General features: G+C 50.9%; 7 protein-coding genes across 7 annotated transcripts; 3 read left to right on the top strand and 4 right to left on the bottom strand.

The window, feature by feature from the left end:
- Nucleotides 1-105: 105 nt before the first annotated feature.
- V1518DRAFT_379526 (cortical protein marker for cell polarity-domain-containing protein) lies at nt 106-4,349 on the top strand. The gene is made up of 3 exons (XM_066901635.1): nt 106-1,414; nt 1,469-3,790; nt 3,843-4,349. The coding sequence occupies exons 1-3, from the start codon at nt 301-303 to the stop codon at nt 4,058-4,060; spliced, it is 3,654 nt and encodes a 1,217-aa protein (XP_066762081.1). The 5' UTR covers nt 106-300; the 3' UTR covers nt 4,061-4,349.
- On the bottom strand, nt 4,192-8,525 carry V1518DRAFT_409251 (P-loop containing nucleoside triphosphate hydrolase protein). The gene is made up of 7 exons (XM_066902322.1): nt 8,042-8,525; nt 7,789-7,974; nt 6,378-7,728; nt 6,177-6,328; nt 5,323-6,125; nt 4,716-5,265; nt 4,192-4,656 (listed from the first exon to the last, which is right to left on the bottom strand). The coding sequence occupies exons 1-7, from the start codon at nt 8,138-8,140 to the stop codon at nt 4,369-4,371; spliced, it is 3,429 nt and encodes a 1,142-aa protein (XP_066762080.1). The 5' UTR covers nt 8,141-8,525; the 3' UTR covers nt 4,192-4,368.
- On the top strand, nt 8,496-11,084 carry V1518DRAFT_409250 (DNA replication licensing factor MCM7). Its single transcript, XM_066902321.1, has 2 exons — nt 8,496-8,621; nt 8,680-11,084. The coding sequence occupies exons 1-2, from the start codon at nt 8,570-8,572 to the stop codon at nt 10,980-10,982; spliced, it is 2,355 nt and encodes a 784-aa protein (XP_066762079.1). The 5' UTR covers nt 8,496-8,569; the 3' UTR covers nt 10,983-11,084.
- Nucleotides 11,072-12,370, bottom strand: V1518DRAFT_409248 (uncharacterized protein). Its single transcript, XM_066902320.1, has one exon. It carries the CDS (start codon nt 12,298-12,300, stop codon nt 11,275-11,277), a length of 1,026 nt encoding a protein of 341 aa, XP_066762078.1. The 5' UTR covers nt 12,301-12,370; the 3' UTR covers nt 11,072-11,274.
- A 171-nt stretch (nt 12,371-12,541) lies between these two features.
- On the top strand, nt 12,542-14,971 carry V1518DRAFT_409247 (uncharacterized protein). Its single transcript, XM_066902319.1, has one exon. The coding sequence runs from the start codon at nt 12,576-12,578 to the stop codon at nt 14,832-14,834; it is 2,259 nt and encodes a 752-aa protein (XP_066762077.1). The 5' UTR covers nt 12,542-12,575; the 3' UTR covers nt 14,835-14,971.
- V1518DRAFT_409243 (uncharacterized protein) lies at nt 14,731-17,486 on the bottom strand. The gene is made up of 6 exons (XM_066902318.1): nt 17,151-17,486; nt 16,994-17,083; nt 16,548-16,938; nt 15,897-16,489; nt 15,171-15,847; nt 14,731-15,113 (listed from the first exon to the last, which is right to left on the bottom strand). The coding sequence occupies exons 1-6, from the start codon at nt 17,215-17,217 to the stop codon at nt 14,970-14,972; spliced, it is 1,962 nt and encodes a 653-aa protein (XP_066762076.1). The 5' UTR covers nt 17,218-17,486; the 3' UTR covers nt 14,731-14,969.
- On the bottom strand, nt 17,487-20,263 carry V1518DRAFT_409239 (uncharacterized protein). The gene is made up of 4 exons (XM_066902317.1): nt 19,793-20,263; nt 19,562-19,735; nt 17,925-19,504; nt 17,487-17,865 (listed from the first exon to the last, which is right to left on the bottom strand). The coding sequence occupies exons 1-4, from the start codon at nt 20,199-20,201 to the stop codon at nt 17,662-17,664; spliced, it is 2,367 nt and encodes a 788-aa protein (XP_066762075.1). The 5' UTR covers nt 20,202-20,263; the 3' UTR covers nt 17,487-17,661.
- Nucleotides 20,264-20,302: the final 39 nt, after the last annotated feature.

Genomic DNA, 20,302 nt, shown 5'->3' with positions numbered 1-20,302 from the left:
GATGAGGGCTAGGGGCGTTGCCGGAGCAACCCTGTTGTTGTGAAGATGGTTCGTAGAGTGCGGAACAAAGTTCGTACTAACGTAGCCCCATACAAGGGCTGCGCTCTAGGAACGCCGCAGCAGAATACAGACACGCCGTTCTCCGTTTTCGGGCAAAAGTCGCTAGTTACCTCCCTTTACGCGCGCGTTCCATCGAGCTGAATCAGAAAATCGAGCATCTAGTGTGCTTCCGTGAGATCTTGCATCGAAAATTCTCCAACTGCAAGGTGCACTAGCTCATATGCTCGTGAACCAAGGAAAATGCGACTTCGTTCTTTAGCATGGCTTGCGCCGGCGGCCATTCTCACCGTGGATGCTGCTATCTCAGTACAGTCCGTGTCATTACCGGATATTGATTTCGCATCCCTGGGCGAGATCTTGTTTACCGGCAATTTTAAGGGAATATCTGTGAACCAGTACTCCGACAACCATCTCGACATCGACAACGCGTCTTCGACCGACGACTACCTAATTTATAGCCCCCGGCCAAATTCATATCTAGAGCTAGACGCAAGCGATGGGGATATTCGATCGATATGTGAACTAGACGGCATTGCGTACCTTGCGGGAAATTTCACGCGATTAGGGAGTCAAGAGATACGCTCAGTCGCGGCAGTTAATACCACGTCCGGCGATATTAGCGCACTAGACAGTGGCATATCGGGTGAAGCTTTGGTAGCGTATTGTGATACAGACAATCGCCTGGTCTATTTTGGCGGATCATTTGACAATAATGTGGCTATCTGGAATATCTCGTCGTCATCATGGGCGGATGTGCCATTTACTGGACTCACCGGTGGGCCCGTTACTTCGATTGTCTCTTGGCAAGACAATCTTGTATTTGGCGGAAAATTCACGGGTCTAGGAAATGGTACTTCGAGCACATCGGATATTACGTATACTACCTCAGAGCTTCAACTTGTCAACCTTAAGGTATCCAACGTGACGGTTTCGGGAACGTCGAACAGCTCCTACAGCGACCCCAGGTCCGTGATTTGCGCGAGCAATATATCAGCGTCGGACAGTACCTGGTTATTGGAAGACGGTCAAAAAGGAATGTGGCATGCTTCATTCTCATACTACGCCTATCCCACCAGAATCCGATTGAGAAATGCCGATGCTGATGGTCGAGGCACGAAGACCTTTCGATTCATTGCCGAGCCGATAAATGGTATCTTGAACCTGACATATACAGATCCGGATACTGGTGCGACGGCGTATTGCGACGCGTTCTGTCCCTTGGCAAATATTTCTACGGCTGATTACCAGGACTTCGAATTTGTGAATGTTATTGGCATGGAGGGTTTTTATATCGATATTTTGGACTATTATGGAGCGGCTGGTGGTCTCTCAGAGGTCCAGTTGTATCAAGAAAGTGAGTAATGGTCAAAATGTGGTAATACAAGTTGGGACAACTAACAATTTGCAGAAATTCTAACATACGCGATCAATGATTACAATGAACCGCTCGAGTGCGGTATTGCAGCAGACTATATTAGCAAGGCAACGTCAACTGGAGATTGGGATGTTACGACGGTATCTGGAACGTCATACTTGAGCTCGAATGTGTCGGAAAGTTCATCAGATGATATTTCAGTAACGCTCTACCCTGCTATCACACTTTCAGGAAATTATTCGGTCTTGTTATATACTCCGGGATGTACTGGTGACAATACGTGCTCGTATCGTGGACGGGTTAATATCACAGTGGTCGCTAGCCCTGACGAAGCTCCGACGTCCAGTACTCTTTATCAGACCAATGACTACGAAAAGTTCGACATAATTTATGAAGGTTATGTGGAAGCAAATGATGACTCATTCAGACCCTCCGTTACTGTTGCACCGCTGGCAGGGCAATCTGGAAATTTTACGGTCGTTGCCGAGAGTGTTCAGTTTATTGTTACGTCTACCTCTGGAGGACTCAATGGCCTATTTGAGTATGAAGCTGCGAATTATACTTCGTCCAACGCGTCTAGTATTGTGATTTACGACACGGCGGTTAACAGCGCAGGAAATATGCTTGACGACAGTGCTTACGTCTACTCCTTGGCTGCTACAGACTCTGCGTTGTTCGTAGCTGGAAAATTTTCCGGCGACTCGGTGAACAACTTTTTCGCATTGTCGAGTGGGGGAGACCTTGGCACCGCTCATGGTGGTTTAGATGATGCGGTGTATACTATTGCTCTGACTCAAGATGAGAACAGCGTTCTGGTAGGCGGAAACTTTACCGCCTCTGCCGACGATTCAGAGCTCCTCTATGTTGCATCTTATTCTATTGAAAATGGCAGCTGGACGGCGCTTGATGCCGGCCTGAATGGTCCGGTGGATACAGTTGTTAAGATTTCGCTCAACATCTCTGGCTCGGTATACTCAGTTCTGGCTTTCAATGGGAATTTCACGGAAATCAACGGCTACGAAGAAGACGATGCCATCAAGAGTAAAGGGTTTGCGTTATGGATAGAATCAGATGAAGAGTGGGCCGAGAGGTCATCGTTGGAACTGCCTTATCTTACTGGTTCTTTGTCTTCGTCCGCTGATCTTGGGGATGGCGCTTCTCTACTTGTGGGAAATATTATTGCAGAATCTCTCTCCACGTCAAGCGGTGCTATCATGACTTCTGATTTGGACTTGTCAGGACTGCCATTTTCATTTGAGGAGAGCGATGAAAGTAGTTCGCTGAAGAAGAGAGCTGTTGTTGATATTTTCAGCGATGTCGCGGCGAGAGGGATATTCGCTGGTTCTTTTATGACGTTGAACGATACACTTTTTACAGCAGTGAGCGGAAAGTTTACAGTTGATTCTGCAGATCAATTTTATGAAAACTTTGTGGTCTTTGACAGCGATAAAGTTATAGGTGGACTGAGTGAAGGCGAATTATCGGAAGACAGTGCTATTACTGTGGTTTATAACCACCAAAACACATCGTTTATTATCGGTGGCGCGTTTTCAGGAACTATTGGTTCTTCAACTGTGAACGGTCTTGCAATCTGGAATGCCATTACGGGCTCATTTGCTTCAACCCAACCGTCTGCATTAGGTGGTAACAATGTTCAGGTCAATGCTATAACACTGCGGCCGAATAGCAGTGAGCTCGTCATTGCAGGATCGTTTTCTACTGCCGGTAACATATCGTGCTCGAATCTTTGTTTGTATGACACGGAAACGGGAAGCTGGAGCGCAGTTGCTGATGGTCTAAGTGGAAACATCACTTCTTTCGAGTTTCTGGATGCGAACAAACTTGTTGTTGTAGGCAACATGACTACATCGGACTACGTGAAATGCTACATGGCGCAGTACGACTTTAGCACATCATCGTGGAACATGCTTGGGACGGAATCAAACCAATTGCAGGGACCTGTTGAAGCGTTCGTGATCAGTGACAGTATTTATGACGTCATCGTTGCAGGAACATATCTGAATAATACAGACTATCTTTGGGCGTATGCGTCGGATTCTTGGACTGACATTGGTGCGGATCTATCAAATGGCAGCAAGATTTACGATATCTTGTTATTGAACCTTAAGACGGCTGATGATAGCCGAACATCGTCGATTATTCCATCTGATAGGATTCTCTTAGTCGTGGGTGATTTAATAATCGATTCCGATCATGTTTCTGCGGCGTTATACGATGGAAGCTCATGGACACCGTTCTTATATACTGTTAAGGACGACGGAACTGCGGGTAGCGTGTTCACGATATCAACTGAGATAGCAAAGTCGATCATTGTATCAGCAGTAACTGAAGAAGGTAAGTACGTGCAGCTTTTTTATGCTTTTCTTTTCTAACAACTGTATTATAGAAGTGCATCACATGAAGTCCGGCTATGTCGTGTTAATATCTCTGGCCATTTCAGTAGCTATAATGTGTCTCCTCGTCGGTGGAGCTTTTCTTATAGGCTACTGGAAGCGAAGATCCGAAGGATATGAGCAGTTTCCAGTGCAGTATGACAACCGGATAGCTCAGCTTATGCCTCCGTCTGCTCTCTTCACCGACCTGTCAGCGTCACCCCGAAGTTAGTGGAAAGACCAAAAACCAGCATGTTGTCCAAACTATTTGTAATAATTCTCTTTAATTTGTGCCGGTCTTTCATTGAGTTTCTATTTTGTTTTACGGTGTTTTCTGCTTTTGCGTTGTTTATGTTGTTTATCCTTTCATTGTTTCTGGACGGAGTTTAAGCTACTATTTGTTTTGTTTTCCTGCTAGTTAAGCATACATTACATTGCAGAAGTTTATGCACTCAAAAGCAGCAAAATACTCGCGAAACTGCTATTAGATAATGAATTAATTCTATTCTGTCAACTATCAACTATGATGATTAGACTAGATCACATCAAAGTTGCTCGTCCGCCTATATCTGAGCTTGCAGTTCCGGAAGGCATTTCGCCGTTTCTGCCAGATACGAACTCGTAATAGATCGCGCGTAGAGTTGCTCGCTCCTGGTCGGAAATGCTTGGTTGTGTGGATTGCAGAGATTTGATGATATGCGAATGCTGAATGATGATGTCGAGGTCTGTGGCTTGTGGCAGAGATGGAGATAATGAAGAGATCTTGTTGCTGGGGTGAGATTCATGAGATGCAGACGAAGCGTCGGAGATTGAAAGGGCGATGTCGATCTAGCAGGACATCAGTTGGCTGATAATCAGAAGATCAGGCGCGCATCCTGTAAACACACCTGTGATTTGAGAGAATATTGTTTCAATGCGGATTTGATACCGTTTGACGCATCGTGTCCTAACGTATCTTCAGTTGCTCCAGAATCTGATGAATAGGTAATCTGAAAGAAATCCGTAGTCAGGCCAGGACTTTCTTCGTCTGCCGACGACACTGCCATTAGGCTGTTGCTATTGCTGTCCTCGATCTTCTCGTCGTGCTGATTGTCCACGATATCGTGAATCGCATCTAAATGCGCGTTATACATTAAGGCCTGCAGATCCGCGGGCGAGTAGCCTTCTGTATCTCTCGCAATTTCGGCTAATGATATGTCATCACTCAATTTCATTTTTCGAGAAAGTACGCGTAGAATGTCCAGTCTATCGTCGAGTGACGGCATGTCGCAGAGTAAAGTCTTGTCAATTCGCCCTGGTCGCAGAAGTGCAGAGTCTATTAGGTCAGGGCGAGACGTGGCGGCAAGAACGTAGACACCTTCAAGGCCTTCCGCACCATCCATTTGCGTGAGCATTTGGTTCACGACGCGGTCCGTTACTCCAGTGCTATCGTGACCTCTACAATATCAAGTTAGCACACCGGTTCAAAAAGTAAAGCAACAGCAAAAGACATACCTTTTTGGGGCTATGGAATCGAACTCGTCAAAAAAAAGTACGCAAGGCTTCGCCGCTTGTGCACGATCAAACAGATCTCTCACACTCTTCTCACTGGCGCCAATGTACTTATTCAATATCTCTGGGCCCTTGATTGATATAAAATTCAGACCACATTCATGCGCCACTGCTGAGGCGAGAAACGTTTTGCCGCATCCCGGATAACCGTATAGCAGTAAACCAGAGCGAAGCCGCAGAGGACAATTTTCGAATATAGGTGCATATTTCGTGGGCCATTCCAGCGTTTCAAGAAGAACGCGACGCGTTTCTCGCAAACCACCGATATCTTTCCAGGAAACTGAGGATTTCTGGAGATTAACTCCACGAAGACTTGTTGGCACGTAATCTTTCAGGGCGTTTTCAAAATCAATTTGCTTTAGTGATGTCGTGTCAGCAGTGTCCACGTGGTGATCATTGAATGTGCGAATAAGAGATTCGTGTTTTGCCCGCGCCGTGAGGACCATGATATCTCCTGGAAGATAACCCTCCGCTTTATCTGCAATCTGTAGTACATCGATGTCGGTATTGGAAACATCAACATTTTCTCGCCTGAGTGTCTCAGCGATGATATCCTTTCGAATAGCTTTGTCCGGCGCTTTCAGACTAATGAAGTGTGTAAATATATGACTAGTGATCAAAAAGCCGTGTACTCCTTCTTTAGATGACGCAGTGGCAACAATGCTGGCTTTCCGAAATGCCGTGGTAGATTTCGCAAAATTTGTAAAGAGTTCTGCAAGTTGTCGAATGCGCGTTGAATCCGTGTTCTATTTGTTTCGTCAGCGATACAATTTTGGCCTTGTCTAGTAGATACATACCTCGAGTTCTGCCGGAATTAGTTTATCGATATCCTCGAGTATCAGTACGCATGGCGCATACCACGAAACCTCTGCAAACCATTTTGCCATTGCGTCCTTGACAACTGGTATTCGTTCTTCGGACAATTCGGCGCATTGAACACGAAAATTATCTGCACTTGTTAGTCGATAGAATCTCCTAATATACTGGTCACTACTTACAGATTAAGCTGTTGTCCAGATTGAAGCAAAGAATTTGCAACGCGGCACTTTTTCCAGAACCACTGCCTCCAGATAGCAAAATTCCTTGGCCCCGCATGGCTGCTTTCAACATCAGACTAAGCTTGTCGTCAATGCCGAACAATCTTGGCAAGCCGGAAGTATTTGATACACTATGCAGCAAGTGAGTCTCGCTTATGTCACTAGCATCTACCACAATTTCAGGTTTCATGGCAACTGCGACAGGTTTGCCAGTATTGGATGGTGGTAATATCCACCCGTCTGCTAGCTCAAATTCGAGTATGCCACCAAACGACAACGGAGAATTGGGAACACGCGGCAAGCGCATGCCATTCTGTATTGGACCGTTAAGTATTCCGTACTCATCAATCAGTCTCGCCCGAAGAGTTTCGTCTAGCTTATCTGCATCAGAAGCGGTAAATCTCAATTTACGGCCCTTCTCGACTGCAACTTTGGCAGGATCTGCAAACGGCACTATGATAAGTCGTCTTGGTAGCCGTGATAATGACTTCGGAGCTTGCTGTATTCGAAGAAAATTGTGCACGCTACCGCCCGAGATATTGAGGGTGCTGACAAGACGAGGTGATAGCGCGACAAAACCTGATGGAATGGATGAAGATGGAACGACATCAACAATAATCCTTGATGCAATGTATGGCTTTCCGTCTTGCTGAGCTGGATCTTCAAGTGCTGGGAGGGAAGGAGCCGGCGGCTTCGCTTGGGCGGGACATAGTAGTGGAGGAGTGAAAATACTCACTAGCGCATGCTGAGCCGTCGGCTTTAAGACACCGTCCAATGCATCTGTGTCAACATATACAGTTAGCCGTGTATTCGTAGTGTCGTTGGCGTCCTCGAATGCTTTGTCGGTAGAAAAATATGAATGGGGTAGCGCAATCGCTTTTAAAACAATGGCCTTTGCGGCGACTTCGGGCATGCGCCGTGAGCTGCCGGCAACGCTTGTACGCTTCCGTTCGGCAGTCGTTCCATTTGGCTTCCCGTTGACAGTGACAGAAGAAGTATTTGGAGTCGCATTCGTAGTCGGCGGAGTACGAGCCTTCGGTGCAATAATTATCTCGGCTATTGCGGAAATCTTAACTGCTTCGCTGTCACGCGGTAGTGGTGGCTCGATTTTGGTGACCAGTAAAGTCGCAACAGTGGCAGATGAGAGGTATACCAACAGCGGCTGTTTGGTCGAGACAGCACGCACTTGTGAGAGCATATTTGCCTCCAGATATTGCGCATGTAGATCGACAATATCCCAGTCTTGGGGAGTGGCTGGCTCGAGATAGATGACGTTCGCAACCGGAGGATTGACCACAATCGATAGTGTCACCTAGCAACAGATAGATTAATGACGGACACGTGAAAATAATCGAGAATCCAAACAAGTTACCTTCGCTCCTTCCACAAGCCCAAGAGATTTGGCGAACAGAGGGTCGACTTCAACGAAGCTTGAGCCTAGCCTCACATCATGTTGAGTAGACGAAAATCCAGACCATCCAGCGAAGGCTTTCCTGGCGGCACTGCCACTACCTCGGGACGGTTTCTGGGTGATTTCGATGATAATGCTCTGAGGAATCTGGTGGACGAGTACCATTGTTAGACTAGATCAATGGGCCAAGGAACACACATCATAGAGAACTCACCACATCAGAGTTCAGGAGAAGAGCCGTCAGGTCGGGAGGAAGATTGACTAGACATGATCGCAGGGACGCGAAGGCAACAACTGCGGAATGAGAAGCCATGGCAGCATACGCTGTTAAATGCACTACGTGGCCTGTGTTGTCACCAGAGAGTCAGAGGTCGAAGTTGTGGTGGATGTTGGTGGTGGTCTTGACGACGCCATGTGTGGGGGGGAGAGCTTAGCGAGCGCACCGAGGAACTAACGGTAGGTTGGGAGCTTGTCGGCGGAGTGTGGGGTTGTGACTTGTGATTTACCGTGAGCACATGGCTATGCGGGTCACGCCGCATAAACGCGTAACACTGTGACACTGCGACGCGTTCCGTTGAAGGTTTGCTGAACGCGACTTTCGACGCGTCGAATTAGGAAGTTTAATTGAAGCCGCGCTCGGCTTCGCCCCTTGACTCTGCTCTCCTCACGTCCGCTCTTCCACTTCCACATCACCTCCCACCTGCACCACTTCCAGCAACCTGAGCCAAGGCACCACATCGCCATGGCTTCGCTTCAGTCGATTTCCGTCCAGGTGGACTACGAAGAGATCATGGGTAAGCTGTTCGCCGCTGCTCACGAAGTAGTTCGAAAGAGCTGACATGCAGAACGCAGAGCGACTCACGTATTTTCTGCGTAACTACAAGAGTCCGAGCCAGGAGTTTGATGACATCATGCTTGACGACAGCATGCCTGACTCCGAGGCGATATACAACGACCCCGAGAAGGGAAAATACATGAACATTCTGCAGAAAGTTGCCGACCGAAAAATGTCGACGATCCAGATTGACCTTGACGATCTTGACATTTTCGAGAACACGCGCTCGGAGTTATGCACGCAGATCATGTCAAACACTCACCGATATCTAAATGTTTTCTCGAATTGCATCGACGCTGTGATGCCAGAACCAACCATCGACATCAACTACAAAGACGACGTACTGGATGTGATTGTCGCACAGCGCAAGATGCGCAATGAGGCTCGCCGACAGGAAGGCGGACCTGAAGTTGAGAACGATGTGTTCCCACCGGAGCTGACGAGACGCTACTCCTTGTACTTCAAACCACCGAACAACCAATTTCGACGAGCACCAACTGCGTTGGCGGTTCGTGATATGCGGGGCAGTCATCTCGGCAAGCTCGTTACAGTGCGTGGCATCGTTACTCGCGTGTCGGACGTGAAACCAGCATTGATCGTGAACGCATACACTTGCGACAAGTGCGGATCCGAGGTCTTTCAGGAAGTCAAAGCACGACAGTTTACGCCGATCACACAGTGTCCGTCGGAGACTTGCACGAAGAACAAGACGAAAGGGCAACTGTTTATGGCGACGCGAGCATCGAAGTTTTTGCCATTTCAGGACGTCAAGATCCAAGAAATGGCTGATCAGGTTCCAGTCGGTCACATTCCGCGAACTCTTTCGCTTCACTTCACTGGCAACATCGTGCGGGCAGTGGCACCAGGAGACGTGGTCGATATTGCCGGCATTTTTCTACCGCAGCCATATACTGGCTTTAAGGCACTCAGAGCTGGCTTGCTAACGGACACCTATCTCGAGGCGCAGTACGTTTATCAGTACAAGAAGCAATACGACGCCATGGAGCGCAATGCGGAGATGTCGGTGCGGATTGAGGAGCTTCGGCGACAAGGCAACGTCTACGACAAGTTGGCGAAATCGATTGCGCCTGAAATTTACGGCCACGAAGACGTAAAGAAGGCGCTTCTTCTGCTGCTGATCGGAGGAGTCACAAAGGAGATCGGCGATGGCATGAAGATTCGGGGAGACATCAATGTGTGCCTGATGGGAGATCCTGGTGTTGCAAAATCTCAGCTTCTCAAGTACATCAGCAAAGTCGCACCTCGCGGAGTTTATACTACCGGACGAGGCAGTTCCGGAGTCGGCCTTACAGCGGCAGTCATGCGAGATCCTGTGACGGATGAGATGGTTCTGGAGGGCGGTGCGCTGGTGCTGGCTGATAATGGTATTTGCTGCATTGACGAGTTTGACAAGATGGACGACTCCGACCGGACAGCCATTCACGAAGTTATGGAGCAGCAAACCATCTCTATCAGTAAAGCCGGCATCAACACGACGCTGAATGCGCGTACCTCTATTCTGGCAGCAGCGAATCCGTTGTATGGACGGTATAATCCGCGAATTTCGCCAGTGGAGAACATTAACTTGCCTGCTGCGTTACTGTCCCGATTTGATATTCTGTTCCTAATGTTGGATACTCCTGACCGCAATGAGGACGAGCGACTGGCTAGTCACGTTGCCTATGTTCACATGCACAGCAAACACCCAGATATGGATTTCGAACCTCTTGAACCGGAAATGATCCGAGAGTACATTTCGCGGGCGCGTGAGAAGCGTCCGGTCGTTCCGCGCGAGATTTCTAACTACATTGTCGGCGCGTACGTGCAAATGCGACAACAGCAGAAGAGTGACGAGGGCTCACGTCGGCAATTTACACACACGTCGCCACGTACTCTGCTAGCGGTGTTGCGTATGGCGCAGGCGCTTGCACGACTACGGTTTGATGACAAGGTTATCTTTGGCGACGTGGATGAGGCTCTGCGGTTGCTAGACGCATCGAAGTCGTCATTGAACAATCACAATGACGTGGAGCAGATGGACGCGACTGCGGCGTCGAAGATTTACAAGATCGTGCGCGACATGGCAAACAGCGATGGCGAGCGGTTCATTTCGCGGTGGGATATGTCAGTGATTAGAGAGCGTGTACTTGGAAAGGGATTCACAGACGACCAACTGCGGGACTGCATTGCAGAGTACTCGGCGCTTGGGGTGTGGCAAACGTATGCTGGAGGTACGAAGTTGTCGTTTATTAATGACGGGGATGACTATGGAGTTAGCGATTATGAAGATGATGGAGAGAATATGGAGATGGATATGTAGGGCGTGTTGTATGTTAGGTGGTATCAATGGCACTATGATTTTAATTCAGTTTCCGTAATGTACACGACTATATATAAATATAAGTGAGATTTGTTAAAATTATCAGAAAGCCCGATGCTAACTATGTATTGACTGATATATAAGTACAGGAGACATAAACAAACAAGAGTTCTTTTGAGCGCGCCAAATGATATTGAGTAGATGGTAGAAAGATATGGATACAGTTTAGAGAGGACGTGAGGAGAAGGAGGCAAGGTAAGATGACGAAGCTAGGGATAGGATATGTAGCCAACTAAGTTTCTCGCGAGTCCAGCTCGATCGGGCTGGCCATTTCAGCAGGCGAATCGCTGACATTAGCAGACAGTGCAGAGGCAATTGACTCACGCGGCTCCAGTGAGTCTGTGGACGCAGCATCTGTGGATGCAGCAATAGGAGACAGTAGTTGAGCCGTCTCCTCGCTCACGGGAACCCCAGGAACTGTGGTCGAGGAAGGGCCGGATGGAGCCGGGGAAATCTCCTTGAGCACCTCAAGCATGGCGGTGCGGGTGGAAGCGACGAGTTTGTCGACGTCGTCGGGACCGAGGCCAGTCGTGCTGATGGGATCCAAGACACGCACGGTGATGGTACCAGACTTCAGAATGCGCTTCTTGAAGTTGAAGATATTCGAGTAGTTCGAGACCACGACAGGAACAATGGGGAATCCCGACTGGATCGCAAGGTGGAACGCGCCACGTTTAAAAGGAAGCAGATCCGGCTCGCTAAAGTACGAACGTGTGCCTTCGGGGAACAAAAACACCGTCTGTCCGTGCTTGCGCATAGTGCGGATCGCGCCGTCGAGCGCCTTGATCGCCTTTCCGCGATTACCGCGATCGATGAAAACAGTGCCTGAGATGAGCATGAACCAGCCGAGGAAGGGCACGAACCGAAGCGAGCTCTTCGCGGTGACGGAGCAAAATTTTGGAAAGATCCGACCAAGGATCAGCACATCCATCTCGCTCTGGTGGTTCCCGATGATAATGCCGGGTCGCGTTGACGTCAGAACCTCCTCATTTTGCATCTCGACTCTCAGACCGATGATCCGGCTGGTGAGGATGTAAAATGCGCGGCCAGCAGTCCACTGTGAAAGAGAGCGCTTGCCAAGCAAAGACAGAACGATCGAGGCAATGACTCCGTACGTGGCGCATACGCACATCGAGAGGAAGCACAAAAAGAAGCGGCCCCAGAACTGCAGGGGCCGAAACACGAGGCCGAGTGCGTTGACGCTCATGACGAATACAAGGACAGCTACCACAACAGACGTTATCACGCCTATGTCCATGCCAGACAGGCGGCGAGGCGGGCGCGGCGGAGGGGCAAGAGGGGGGGTTGTGAGAGGCGGGTGGAGAGGTTCGCGAAGTCGCGATGCGCGCTGAACGAGCACGAACGATGACTATCACGTGCAGTGTTGGGGTATCAGTCGGGGTTAGGGTGATTATATATGGCGGAGGCACTAAGAGCTTTAGGGGTTAGGGCTGAATTTACTCCACGATCACAAATTCGAGTTCGCGAACCCGTCGGCAGTACACCACAGCAGCTCCCCAGCTTGCGCACGCAATGCTCTCTCCAGAGCCCTCGGGCGCGACGCCATTACTGGCTTTCACTGCATCTGACGTCGTCGATACTCCGCGAATGCGTCTCCGCGTCTTTGTCGACCGTCCGCATCTTTCGACGCTGCTTCCAGGCAACCCGACTGTCTCGGACGCGCCGTCACCCGCCAGCACCCTTCCTCCGCCATTGCTCGTCCCACCGTCGCCATACGCTGCTGCAAAGTTTGTACACATTACCTCGGCGGCGACAAACATGCGCGCACTTGCACTCGAACTCGCCGAACGCTATGCGCGCATCTACCATCGGCCATTGCGTGTCAAGACGCTGCGGGACGAGCAAGGTTTTGATCTTGATGATGATTACATGGTCGCCGAAGTTTTCCGAGATTTTGCTATTGTGCGTGTGCTTGCAGATACTGAGGAGATAAGCACCACGGCGTCTCTCTCTCAAAGCAGTGTCGCGCCGCTTAAGAGAGCGCTCTCCATTGAGTCTACCGGTGAGGCTGATGTCCATCCGACACCAGCGAAACGGCAGCAGCTTATGCAGAATTCAAAGACGTCCGTGTCGCCAGTCCCAAAAGCACCTGCTCTAGCATCTACATCTGCTACCGCTATAACCCCAGCCCTTGCTAAACGCAACAAGACACCCCCTAACGATACATCTATTGCCACGGCTCCTCTCTCGTCTGCGCCGGCACAACTCGCCAAACTTCAAGAGTCGCCAATCCCGTCCTCGCCGGTTCCGACTGCTACGCACACTACGGTTTCCGAATCGCCATCCCACCATGTGGAGGTGCCCAACTCTCAACCAGAACCGGTAGCTCCTACGACACCAAAGCCCACGGTAAAGCCAATTACAGCTGGCGCAAAGCAGCTGGTACCAGCGGTGAAGCTTGCGACCAGAGTTTCGGCAACTGATGCGCCGACTCAAGCAACCGCGCCAGTTAAGCGACCAGTGTCTCAAGTCGACAAGATCAACAAGAAGGACTCGAAGACTGCGGAAAAAGCCGCGAAAGCTGCAAAGGTTGCGGAAGAAAAGGCTGCAAAGGCTGCGGAGAAGGCTGCGAAAGCCGCGGAAGCGAAGGCCGCGAAAGCTGCAAAGACAGCGGAGGCCAGAGCCTCGCGGGCTGCAAGGGCTGCGCAAGAGAAGGCTGCGAAGGCTGAACGTGTCAAGGCCGAGAAGGCGGCTCTAGCGAAAGCCGAGAAGGAGAAGGCGGCGGAGACACCGACTCCCAAGCAGGCGGTACCAAAGAAAGACGATGACAATATCGACCACAGCGATGAAGATTCGGCCACGAGCGCGGATGAGGACGACGAAACGGACTCGGAAAAGTCCTCCGCAGCTGTGACCAACACCGACGCGACTACGGTCTCAAATTCTTCCGTCCGCGTAGCATCGCCATCTCCGCCTGCGCTCAAGACTGCAGCCAAGTCTAAGTTTGCTCTACCAGCGCTTCCCCCGCCACCGCCTCCGCCACAACTGAAAGTTTCTAACCGCATTTCAGCTGCCATGAAGCCACGCATGCCATCTTCCCCAGCGGCACCGAAGAGCTCCCCCTCCTCCCCTGCACGCACCTCGGCACGAACGGCAAAACCTGCTACTCATGCCGTGCCTCCTCACCACCAAAACAGAATATCGGCAGAAGCAACAGCCCTTTCTTCTGAAACTCCGTCGACTACCCGACGTATGTCGTCATCACCATCCGATGAAGACTCAGAGTCGGACGACGGGTCCAATGCCGATATTGGCGACTCTGAAGAATACTCCGACAGCGAGCATGAATCGTACAGGTCCGCGTCGTCGCAGAATGTTGCTCACACTCCTTCACTCGCGGCTAGTGCGGAACCAGCCATGGCCGCGAACCCGCTTACACGAGTATCGGGTCTGGAAAAGCGAATTCCGTCATTTCGCTCACTGAGTGAACTTGCAAATTTAGGAGTTCCTGATGTTCGCGAAAGCACCACCGGCATTCGCACAGCCTCAACTCCTGGACGAAAAGTTGCACCGGGAATCAAGGGCAGAACCGTTACGACGCGAGAAATGTCTGCACTTGGTGCTAGTGTGAAGCAAAAATCGACGTTTGATTTCGACCTGTCTGTATCTGAGTCGGACTCCGGCTCGGACTCAGATTCCGCCGAAGACTCAGAGCCCGAAGACGAAGGAAGCACGATCCCGGAAAACAAGCGCGCGAGTATTGTGTCGGATCAGGCTAGGCGGAAAAAGCGACCGTCGTCCTCGCTGGGTGCTTTGTTTTCAACGGCCTGACTTTATGTAAGAAGAAAATAGAGCAGCAATTGCGACTGGTCTGCGTGTACAATAGTATATTTTTGTTGCATGATTGCCTGGAGTTTTAAACAAAATGTCTGACTTTGTTAAATGTAAAAAAATCTATTTCGTATTTTACAACACCGTCGTCGACACGATTTCAGGAGGATCCTCTGGTCTGTCAGATTTTTTATCCGTCCGCAGCGCCTCGATGCGTTTGACAACATCCATTCCAGAGACGACGCGTCCAAAGATGGTGTGCTTGTTATCCAGCCATGGCTGTTCATGACCCGTTAATATCGCACGCATAACAACTCAACAGAAAGTAACACGTACCGTTTTCTCCGTGGTGATGAAAAACTGCGATCCGTTTGAGTTCGGACCTGCATTCGCCATGCTGACAGTAAATGGCCGATCATGCCGCAGCTCGGGTGAGAATTCGTCCTTGAACTCGGCACCCCACATGCTCTCGCCGCCGGTGCCGTCTCCTTCAGGGTCGCCACCCTGTATCATGAATTGCTTGATGACGCGGTGGAATATCGTGGAGTTGTAATACCCCCGCTTGCACAGCGTGACAAAGTTCTCAACAGCCAGCGGGGCGTAGTCGGGGTATAAACGCATTTGTATGTCACCGAGTGTGGTGTGCAACGTGACGCCCTTGCTCGCGAGAGCAGCGGCGGAGTCGGCGGCTGCTTTGCGTGAGACTGCGTCGGTAGTCTTGACGTCCAGACGCGTTGGCTTTTCGTTGAACACGTCGCGCTCATTTTTGAGTTGTGCAAACTCGCCGTCGTGGTTGGAGAAGAGGTAGAACCGTTTCTTGCCGACAGCGGTCGCGACGAGAGTTGGGTCGAGTGATAAGGACTCAGCCACGAGCGTGTTGTCGGAGGCGGCCATGTCGAGTGTGAGGACGTTTTTGCGAGCTGGCGCGCCTTGGTAGAGAGCAATATTGAGAAATCGCAGGTTATCTTCTGAGCCGAGTAATCGTACGCATCGATTCGTATGTAGATTCACAACTGCATGCCATTAGCCACACAAACACTATAACTTGCAGATGCAGCTTACCTTTGATGCCGAGATACGTGGCGTATAGAATGAAGTTGCTCGACTCGTCAAACAGCACATTCATTCCACTCTGACTCTCCTCCCGCTCGAGCTCCCGCTCCACCGCCATGCGTTTCCCAAACTCGATATCATCCAGCGTGCGCATGGCAGTACCGGACTGCTGCATCTCACCCGCCACCGCCGCGCTCTCGTCATATTTACGATGCAACTTCCCAGAGAAATAATCAAACACGCGTACCTGCCGATCCGGTACCGAGAGTGTCGCGAAGCGCCGCCCGTCACCGGAGAACACAATACACGTAGGCACGCATTTGGCCTTGCGGAACTCGTAGAGGTCTGTTTCGCTCTTGTATTTGAACACGTCGGCGGGCTTATCAAAGTCTGTTGCTGCTGCGATGGTACTCACGCCACTGATATTGGGACGCCAGTATTCCATCATTCCTAGAGCGTCTACGGAGACGGCACAGTTGAAACGCGCGTTGAAACCAATCACTTGCACAGGCTTGTTGTGAAGTTCCGGGATTGCAAGTACGGGCTCACCCAAGTCGCTGCGTGCGTCATAAATCAATATCCTCGAGGTGTTTTTATCCGTCCTGATCACACATGAGCCTGTATATACCTGGAAAAATAAACTCATAAACGGCAACTTACACAGCGAAATATGCCTCCGGCTGGTTCCTCTGCTGCAGCCAACACACGCACCCTGGCGAAAACGGGAGGGTGAAAATATTGATCATGTCAAAATTAACCACGTCAAACACCTTCACGCTCTTATCCGCACCCGCGCTCGCGTACAGCTTGCCGTCGACTGTGACATCGCTACTAACGACCACGGCGCTGTGCGCGAGGTACTGCTTCACGAACTCAATACCCCGCGCGCCCTTTTTCCAGAACTTGACGTACCCATCCGCGGAGGCTGTTATAACAAAGTTTGTATCTGTTGCGACAGTCACACGCGTTAGGAAATCCTTGTGCATGTAGGATTTTGTATATCTCGCAAATGCTGGGAGCGCGTCGAGGAACACCTTCTCATGTTTGAGGACTATGTGCAGCGGATTAGCCAGTGGAGTCCTTAACGACAATAAAATCTTACTCACCTCGCCTCCGCTTCCGCGGTTCGTCCGGCAAAGGCAAGGATGGTCCGAACGCATCGTCGTCGTCGGACGATTCAGCTTCATCGCCATGTTCTGTATGCACTCCACATCAGCCTTGCCATCACCAACGCCAGCGCCGCCCACACAACGTGACACATACCCTCGACATTCTCCTCGGCAGAACGCTTGAGCGTGCTCCCGTCCTCGGCAGTCGTATCCTGCGCCATTTCAGGACCAAATCCGATTTCACAATACTAGACACAGGATGTACAGGCTAGAGAGCCGATGGGACCTGCGAGCCGCATGTCTATACTTGTAAAGCCCTAAGCCTATAATAGCGAAGCGACAGGTCTGCCCTACAGCAGCAGGAAGAGGCAGCGCTGAACTATACACAGCTTTCGCGGACTGGGCATTCGGTCGTTGTCCAAACAAGGCGTAGCGGAAAGCTTCGCGGCCTGCAGGACGTTGTCTTCTGTCTCAGCGGCGGTGGCTTGAATCACAGCATGTCCATTGTGGGCTGCGAGCTAAGAGTACAGAGTGGATAAACCCAACGAAAACACCATGCCGCCGTAGACCCTCGCCACGGTCCCCCAATCGCCCGCAGCTAACTAAAGGTAACTAGTTGTATGTACAGCGCACATCTATAAATCACCTCCCGCGCCAGTCCGGCGTCATGGCCCCATCTCGGTGTCCAACCCTTCAATCGCTTCCTTGATGACGTGGCTCGCCTTCGGATCCAGGTTTAGCGCAGCCGTGAAGTGGCGGATTGCGCTCTGGTTGTTGCCTTGGATCTTACATAGTCGGCCGAGAAGGTAGTGCACCGACGACTCGTCCGGGGCGAGATTTTTGACGATCTGTAGCTCCTTCATGCATTCCTAAAATATGGGACGTTAGTACATCAGCGAAAGTTGTTAACCCTGAAAAATGCACGTACATCGTATTTCTGCATACTCATGAGCAACCTGGCCTTTTTGAACCTCGGTAGAGCACTCATTGGCTGCAGCGAACACGCGATATCGTACTGTGTCAACGCCTCGTCGTCCCTGTGAAGTTTCTCGAGCACCATTCCGATACAGCATATCAGCACCGCGTTGCCGGGATTTATCCTGGCGGCCTGTATGAAATGCTGCTCCGCCAGCTCAAACTTGCCCGTCTTCAAAAACAACATGCCGATGCCGTACCACGCGTTGTAATGCCGCCATTCGGCACGCATGGCAAGTCTGAAGGAGTTTTGTGCGCTCTCGTACTCCTCGTTCGAGACATGCTCATGACCCTGCAGCGTGTACGCATAGGCAAAAGTGGGATCAAGATGCGCCGCTCTTCGGAAGCAAGTGAGAGCTTGATCGTGCTCCTTCTGTAGACTGAACGAGTTACCGATCGCAATCCACGTCTGCGGCGCGTTACGGTCAATGTCGGATAGCTCATGGGCAAGGAAACTAAGCTCGACATCTTTCCGTAGATGCCAAAGTAATGTCGAATAAATCTCCATGTCTTCCAGACGCATTGGGTCAATCAAGCGCAGCTTGACGAAAACTTCCTCAGCCTCCTTGTATCGCACAATTTCAAAATACGCGCGCCCAATCTTGCTAAGCGCGAACGGTGTCATCTGATCATTCTTGGGAAGTGAAAGAAAGTCACGTAGCGCTGTGTGGCAGTCAAATCGCGACAATGCCACGGTTCCGTGAGCAAATGTTTCAAATAGCGACAGCATGCACATTTCTGCCTCAACGCGCTCGGCATCATCGGCGGCAACCTTCACGCTGTGCTGGTCGCTGTGTGTAGCACCCGTCCGCCGATTTGGAATCCCTTCTAAGCCTGTGCCAGTTGCAGTGCCTGTCGGTTTTGGCTTGAGTAGCGACGACCGAAGCTTCCCGCGTAAGGCCGACGTCGTGAGTAATGGTAATTGATGCCGCGGTGAAGCAGACTCATCATGCATAGAGCTCCCTAGATTACGTGATAGACTTGACCCGGTATGTTGTGGTGCGTTGGGATTAGCGGTGGGTGTGGCGTTGTGAGCAAACTGCGAACTTCGCCGAGACATGTCTCCAACTTGGCGTCCATCGCTGGTTTCCGCCACTGTAGATCTAGCCGACGTAATCCGTCGCGGCGCGTCGGGTATCTGTACGCGTGATCTGGACCTTGACGGCCGAGTATTGTCGACCGGCGTATCCATTGCTGGCGTCGCGACGGCACCAGATTGGGTCCCTGTAAACACGCCGGTGTGCATCGCGACGTCGCCGTCTGCGTCTGCAGCGGCATCGCTGTGATATCGAGTCGGAAACAATGAATTCCCAACCACCGCAAACGGCTGGTTGTCGTTCGAATTATCGGCGCGGGTTGCTTGTCTTGATGCCGAGTCGCCGCCAGCCTGTAAGGCAGAGCCGTCCATGAACGGATCCTGGTTCTGGGAATTCTCAATCCCTCCGAGATCGTCCACATTGTCGAACCATGTCGATCGGGCTGCCATCATTGCCGGCGTCACGCGATAGATATTACTAACCTTCAGTGTAACCTCTGCAACACATATTAGATACAAGGCGTCTTGCCAACTAGATTAGCGACTATACATACCCAGCCGACATAATCCATCAAGAGCTTCCCAGAGAAACGGGTTGATGCTGAGTACGGCAGAATAGCACGCTACGGCCTCTTTTGAGTCGCCAAACTGTCTGTAGAGATGACCCAGTAAACACTGAACTGCTGCGTAATCAGGCAACGCCTGCCGATCCGAGTCGCCGTGGTTATCTGTGCAGCAATGGTCAGTAGACGACGTCGATCGCAATCGAACACAAGGACACGTACAGATATGACTGGTCTTTGGCCACAGTGCCCTGTGTGACTCCAGCGTTCTGCAGCCCATTCTGAACTTTCCGAGCTTCAGGCAACACAGAGCAATGATGTATATGCAACCAATATGCTCCTTTTCCTCGGCGACATGCATGGCGATCTTGTAGCGTCCCATGCGGTAGAGACACAGCGCCCAGAGATGCACGTTGTCGAGGTTGGTGGGGTCCTGGCCGACCAGCCGCTCTGCGGTGAAGCACGCGGTCTCGTCGAGCCCGTTGTCGAGGGCGTACCATATCTGCTTGCGGAACAGCGCGACAAGAAAGGTCGGAGAGGGCATAGCTGCCTCTGGTCGAGCCCTCGGAGATCGCAGTCGAGTGCGTTTCGTACACGCGCTGCAGGTGAAAAGACGGGCGGTTGTTGTCATGAGCCGAGCCGCAGCACGGGGTGCGCTAACGCTTTGCGGCAGCGCATTGGCTCCTCATCGTCCTTTTAACAACTGCCACTCCTGGCGGTTCCTGCCAGTGC

Source organism: Limtongia smithiae (genome assembly GCF_038497785.1).
Source record: "Limtongia smithiae strain NRRL Y-17922 unplaced genomic scaffold V1518scaffold_1, whole genome shotgun sequence".
Taxonomy (NCBI): domain Eukaryota; kingdom Fungi; phylum Ascomycota; class Lipomycetes; order Lipomycetales; family Lipomycetaceae; genus Limtongia; species Limtongia smithiae.
This window is presented reverse-complemented; position numbering and strand designations above follow the sequence as displayed.